Source organism: Pelecanus crispus, chromosome 3 (genome assembly GCF_030463565.1).
Source record: "Pelecanus crispus isolate bPelCri1 chromosome 3, bPelCri1.pri, whole genome shotgun sequence".
NCBI classification, from domain to species: domain Eukaryota; kingdom Metazoa; phylum Chordata; class Aves; order Pelecaniformes; family Pelecanidae; genus Pelecanus; species Pelecanus crispus.
Window position 1 is genome coordinate 80173553 of NC_134645.1, and position 6736 is coordinate 80180288.

General features: G+C 50.4%; 1 protein-coding gene across 1 annotated transcript; it reads right to left on the minus strand.

Moving 5' to 3' along the window:
* Nucleotides 1-1371: 1371 nt before the first annotated feature.
* On the minus strand, nt 1372-2376 carry GPR6 (G protein-coupled receptor 6). The gene has a single exon (XM_009491222.2). It carries the CDS (start codon nt 2368-2370, stop codon nt 1372-1374), a length of 999 nt encoding a protein of 332 aa, XP_009489497.2. The 5' UTR covers nt 2371-2376.
* Nucleotides 2377-6736: the final 4360 nt, after the last annotated feature.

Here is a 6736-nt window from a genome sequence, read left to right on the forward strand (position 1 = left end):
ATCTGTTTCAGCCCTTAAATACAAATTGAAATGATAGTGATAAACTATAACATAACCAGGATGTAAATGTAGCGTAACTATAAATAAATAAGCAGCAACGCTGCTTCTGAAATCTGCCGCACATGCTATCGCTCTAAATAAATCAGTTGCCAGTGAATTTGAACTTGAGTGAAGAAGTGTTTCCGAACTCTGAACGACATTGACCCCTGATGGGCTTTTTGAAGCCACTAAGCCGTAGGATTATGAGAAAACTGTATACTGCTCTGAGGCAGGCAGACAGCAAAGATGCACTTAAATGATTTTTCTACAGCACGAAGTCCAAGAAAAGGAGCGGAGAAACAATTCAGGTTCCCCTCAGAACTGTGGATGACAAGGAAAGTCAATTTATTGTGGCATTTTACAGGCTTTTAGGAAAGAAGACTGTGAGTTTTTTGCTTTTTTCCTTTTTTCCCCTCCAGTGTTAGACTAAAAGAGGAAAAAAGGAGCCCAGCTTAGAGTCCAATTTTTCCCCACAGTTGGATAACTTTTTAATGGAGCATTATCATAAAAGGCTAACTTATAACTTAAAGATGAAAGCTACCAGAAACCTGGTGTATAACTGTAATTAGCAGCCTATTTGACTGGGCTTTTTGTTTCTTTGGCTGCTGGAGAATAACAAGGAGTTTGTGCTCTTCATTACTCTCTCTTTGCCAGACTAAAGAAGAGAACAAACAGGCAAGCAAGCAGGAAGGTGCTTTTCTTGGTGCAGTATTTCATCTCCATAGTGAATGATGATCTCTTTAGGCAGAATTACACGGCAAGCTTTCAAAAGTAAACAAAGGGACTTTGCTCAACTGGCAAATTTGCCAGCTCTCTTATTTCTGAAAGCATCTAAACACACAAAGTTAAATTACATCTTACATGTTTTTATTTGTATACAAAATGTTATAATTTATCAATATTGTGCAGCAAAGTATAGATACACACAAACATACATACATACACACCCCCCCAACACACACACACACACACACACACACACACACAAATACAACACAGGCACAACTTTCTTTCTCTCTGCCCTTCAGAAAGGCAACACTGTTTTGGCAGGTCAGCAGCTAGAAATAAGGTGCTATAATTAAGCGGTATCGGAATGTCTTCACTTTACAAATGTGATGTGCAAATTTATATACAACCACTTTTTTTTTTTTTTTCACAGAACCCAAAACTCTGTACCCCGAACCACTCTCAGAGATACAAACATGTATAAAGTGCTAATACTTAAGCATGTTTCCAACGACTTCACGACGTGGTTTGAAGTTTCGAACAGGCACTGTAATAGTTCACTGGGTAGATTGTCACTCGGTGGGGTACGACAGAGAGAAAAGTCACTCAGACATCGCTGGGGGACCGGGAGCGAAAGGACACTTTAGCCTGAAAGCAGCCGCAGAAGAGCACCCACATGGACCGCTGGATTTCCTGGTTTCTGTAGGCGTAAATGATGGGGTTGATCATGGAGTTGTAGGTAGCGGGTAGAAGCGTGGCGTAGGTGTACACGGAAGGGTAGTCTGGGTCCCCCACTACACAGTAGATGGCAAAAGGCAGCCAGCTGGCCCCGAAAGTCCCGAGGATGATAGCGAGGGTGGAGACTCCTTTCTTGGTGGCGACATAGTGGGAAGCAGTCAGAAAGTGCTGCTGGAGAGCTATCTGGTGGGCATGCCTGCAAACGATCTTGCAGATCTCGATGTAGAGATGGAGCATGATGAGGAAAATGAGGAAGAAAGAGGCGGACAGCAGCGTCACGTTGCTCTTGGTCAAGGGTCTGACGACGCTGCAGGCGGCGCGGTCGTGGAGGCAGTTCCAGCCCAGGACGGGCAGCAGCCCCAGGCAGAGGGAGACCCCCCAGGCCCCCGCCAGCATGGTGTGGATGCAGAGCACCGTCCTCTCCGAGTAGTAGGTGAGGGCGTTGTAGAGGGAGAGGTAGCGATCGACCGTGATGGCCAGCAAGCTACTCACGGAGGCGGCGAAGGAGGCGACGAGGAAGCCCACCGTCAGCAGGCTGACCGTCTCCGAGCGGATCACGTACTGGAAAACGAAGTTGAGGATGAGGCCGAGGCCGGCCAGGAGGTCGGCGGTGGCCAGGCTGCCCACCAGCACGAACATGGGGGTGCGCAGGGCGGGCGAGTAGCAGATGATGGCCACCACCAGCGCGTTCTCGCAGGCGATGGCGGTGCCGGAGACGCAGAGCATCACGTCCCAGGGGTTGAGGGCGGCGGGCGCGGGGGGCCGCGACGACAGCTCCAGCGAGGCGCTGCCGTTCCCGCCGCCGCCGCCGGCCGGCAGCCGGGGGGCGGCCGCTGCGCTCTGGTTCAGGCCGGCCGCTGCCTCCATCGCCTCCCGGGCCGCCGCGGCTGTGCGGGGGCAGAGGCGGCGAGCGGGGCGGCGGGGCGGCGGGGCGGCGGGGCGCGCATGCCGGGCGGCGGCGCCGCGCCCGCCCTGTCTGTGGTGCTGAACCCGCAGAAGTTTCCCGCCGGCCCGGCCGCCCCCCGCGCCCCGCCCCGCCCCGCCCCGCGACGGCTTTGGCGGGAGCGGGCGGGCCGCGCGGCGCTGACGTCAGCGGCGGGGGCCGCGGCGGGAAGGGGGGGAGGGCGGGCGCGGGGTCGGAGCCGGGGCAGGAGGGGGGTCTCCGGCGGGTCCGGGAGGCGCGCTGGGGCGCCCCGGGGGGCTGAGGCAGCGGGGGCGCCACCGGCCGGCGCCCCCCGCCCGTCTGCCGCGGGGCTCCGGGGCAAGCCCGGGGCGCAGCACGGCCCCGGCGCCGGAGGGTTGGGTCGGGGGCGCGGGGGGAGAAGGGGGGAGCGAAGGGCCCCGGCAGGCGCTGTCCGGGGGGAGCGCTCGCCCGCCTCTCGCACTGCCGCTCTTCCCGCCGCTTGCGGTGGGTTTTCCCGCGCCGGGTGCCCCCCGCAGCGCGCTGGCGGGGAGCGCAGGGCGAGCCTTGTGTCGGGGCAGCGCGGGCCGCAGGGGCTCGGAACCCAGCGGGGGGCTTTGCACGCCACCGAATGTACGTGTTTCCAGGGAGCGCTATCAGTTTTCGGTGAAGAAGTCCGCTTCGCGCTTACCCGCTCCCAACAAAACGTACGCCAGGGTAAACGGTTTACCCGCGAAAGCATCTGCGCTATTCCCTGAGGTCCCCCAAAATGATGAGGTCGAACGAGAGAAGACCCAATTGCATTAACATAAAAAACACCAGCTCGCCCCTTCTCTCACCCTTCGCGTCTTGCAAGGAGCCAGCAGCCGATGTATTTCCTCTCTAAAGCACGTGAATCGATAAAGCAAAGGATAACTGTCTCGTGCCGATCGCTGCCAAACCCAGTATCAAACAAGCATGGGCAGCAGGTAGTTTCCATCTGCAGCAACGTGGCTTTCCGAGCACTAAGGGGACAAGGCAAAAGTTTTCCCCACCTACCCAGTCTGGGAGGGCGCATTTGTTCTGTAAGTGCTGAGCCAAAGAACATGGAAATACGATGACCGCTCAGTTATGGGAACAGTGTGCAAACCATTTAGACACAATTTTGAAAAATTCATTAGAAGAAAATGTGTTTACTGTCTTGGACAGTCCAAACAAAGGTGGCCCGCAGGCCATGCCACGGTAGGTGGGCACATTCGAAGGGAATTAGAGTGTCAGCATTCATTGCATCCATCCCCATCCGCATCCTCCTGCAGGCTAAACACTATTATCAAGACAAGCTGCGGACACTTTGCGTCTCTCTAAGCAATCAAAGCCATTGCTTCCCAGGATTTCTGAAACGCAAATCTCAGAATAGTTTAATTTGGAAGGGACCGTGGAGGTCAGGTCTGGGGCATCTCTCTGGTCCCACCACCTGCTCAGAGCAGGGACAGCATCAACCGTGCAAAGGTTTTCCTCAGGCTCTTGTTCAGTTGAGGCTGACTGTCTCCAAGGAAGGAGATGGTACAGCCTCTCGGGGCAACCTGCACCTGTACTTCGCCCTCAACTGTGAAGATTTTTCCCTTTTGTCTAGTTGGACTTTCCTTCACTGCAACTTGTGCCCGCAGCCCCTTCTCCTGCGTGGTGTCCCGCTGCGTGTCCCGCTGCCCATATATTCTCCCATGCCTATCCAAGCATTACAACAGCGTTTGTAACTGCAGCGAAAACCGGTTGCAAGAAGGTTTAAGAAGGGTTTGCGAGTCTACGCGGCTCAAGCACTTGGTCATGTACCCCCACGATAGTTCAGAAAATGCAGTGTTATCTTATTCCCTCTGCCAAGTAAAGAGTGGGTTGGTTATGGGCAATGTTAGCCTGGATTACGATTAAGACTGAGACCACAAGAATCCCAGTGCAGAAACGGATGCTACACAGCAAGGTGAAAGAAGGCAAGGTAAAATCCAAGGTCAAGTAAAATTTTGGACTTGCCCAGAGGAAATCCTCCAATCTAGCCCCCAAACAGAGGTGGCTTATTTCAACATTCATTAAAGTGGCTGTGACAGAATAAATTATTCCAAGCATTTTTCAAAATGGGTTAAAAATGGTGCCATTCAAACCTAGCAGGTCAGGTTTACAAACACAAACCAGCTGGGCTCCACAATGAAATTGTAAGACCTGCAATATTTTTGTGGCATCTGCAAAGCATAGAGTGATTTGTCTGCTTTTCGGTAATGAAATGTGGTGTGGAAGGTCTCGATTGTGGGTGATTTGTCACACCTTTGTGTGGCAACCTGTTACTTCTGGGAAACAATTATGTGGCAGGTCTTTTCTAGACTAGCATGTATATCGTAAGGCAGTGTATGCCTTTTATATTCTGGATATACGTCATTTTAAACCTCTGTGTTCTCGAATACTTTTTCCTTAATTGAAAACATTGAGAGCCCATGCTATGAAGGCAGAAGTCATTCCATGTGTGCTGAAACCTCGTGAGAGCATTCGGATCTCAGAGTAAGATGTTTTTAACCTATGAGCCAGTCCAGTCTCACACCCCTTACCTGTTGTCACGTATTTCACTCAGGGAAAGAATTGCTCAAACATCATTAGTGTGTCTCTGAAAAGGAGATGCATGTGTCCAGCTTAATTTTGCTCCTTGTTGTCAGGTGTTTTCTGAGTTCTTCCTGCTCTTTAGTCCCTGCATTCCTCTGGACTTTTACACTTTCAAGAGTAGGATGCTCTTACAGTCCACGTCAGGTTCGTACTGTGCTCAGTGAGCCGCGCTCTGCATGTCCCTCATCTCCCTCACATTGCCGAGTATCCATTGGCAGGGTTAGTGACCAACTCCATGATTATTAAAATGGTTACACCACCTTGGGAACTGTTTGTATTTCCAGAACTTTCATTAAAGGCCTTTTGTCGTCTTAGTTCAGCTTCTGGCATCAGTCATTTCAACAAAAGGTGAGCCATCTGGATTGCTCTTCATTTTAACTGGTTGCAGGAAAAAGAGGATTCAGAGTAGATAAAGCTGGCATTTGATAGCCATGCTCGTTTACCATGCCACCACAAGGAGCAGCGGAGAGAGAAGGCTGGCCAGACCTCCTGCGCTGCCATCCAGATGTTTTCATCTTGGCTTCCTAGCTGATACTGGATCTGCAGATCTCACAGGAGAATATAAAAATAAAAAGCTATGTTTCAGCATTGCATACCTAAGCACAGCATATGATATAACTCAGTAATTATCTTAGCAAATTTTCTGAAAATTAAGCAGCAACAAAATTAAAACATTGCTGAAATAAATGATCTAAAAACTCTCTGCTTGACTTCTCCATCTGTTCTGAAAGCTGAGCAATATTGCGGTGTAATTTTAATATGCGATTACTTAATTTCAGTTAACTATGAATTATTTTGATAGCTGGTATTCTTTAATGATTAATAAGTAGGCTGAATAAATATTAAGTATTATTAAATGTGCTTTACATAGCATGAGTTGGAACCAAAACCAAAGCACTTCAAAATTTATCTTTCCAATAACACGCCGAAAATATTGAAGACTCATTTTTCTTCTGGCAACATAAAGAAGCCTTAAAATAAAGGAGGGAGGAGGGGAAGAGAGAGAGGGTAACACAGATGGTGAGCTAACCAGCGCTGACATTTCAGAGATTTCTATGCAGCTGGCGTGAAAAGATGTTTTAAACACTTAGCGATCCATTTAGGCAGCTTTTCAAGTTTATCACTTTCCTGACTTGGTGAACTCAGCCTCATCACCTGGCATCACCGCTGACTAGATCCTTGTTAATGCTACCCCCTGGCTGACCCTTCAGATTTAGACAGGTGTCCACCTACAAACATGCTGTATTGCAAAGCCTACTGATAACATAAACCTCAGAGGGGTTCAGGCACCATTTAGAATTTCCATCGCATCCTACACCATCCCATTTCTCTGCCACGCAGTGTTTTCCGTGCGGTCTTTGACTATGCTTCTTGATGGAGCACTCATGGTGCCATCAGTCCTCTGGGGATGAGTGTTCAGCTGCCTGGCTGCTCTGTCCCTCATGCAGACACAGTCCAGAAAACAACCTGGATGCCTGTAACATCTATTTTACTTGCACAGCAGTGCTATATAGGACGAGAGGGAATGGCCTCAAGTTGCATCAGGGGAGGTTTAGATTGGATATTAGGAAACATTTCTTTACTGAAAGAGTGGTCAAGCATCAGAACAGGCTGCCCAGAGAGGTGGTGGAGCCACCATCCCTGGAAGTGTTCAAAAAATGGGTAGACGTGGCACTTTGGGACATGGTTTAGTAGGCACAGTGGTGTTGG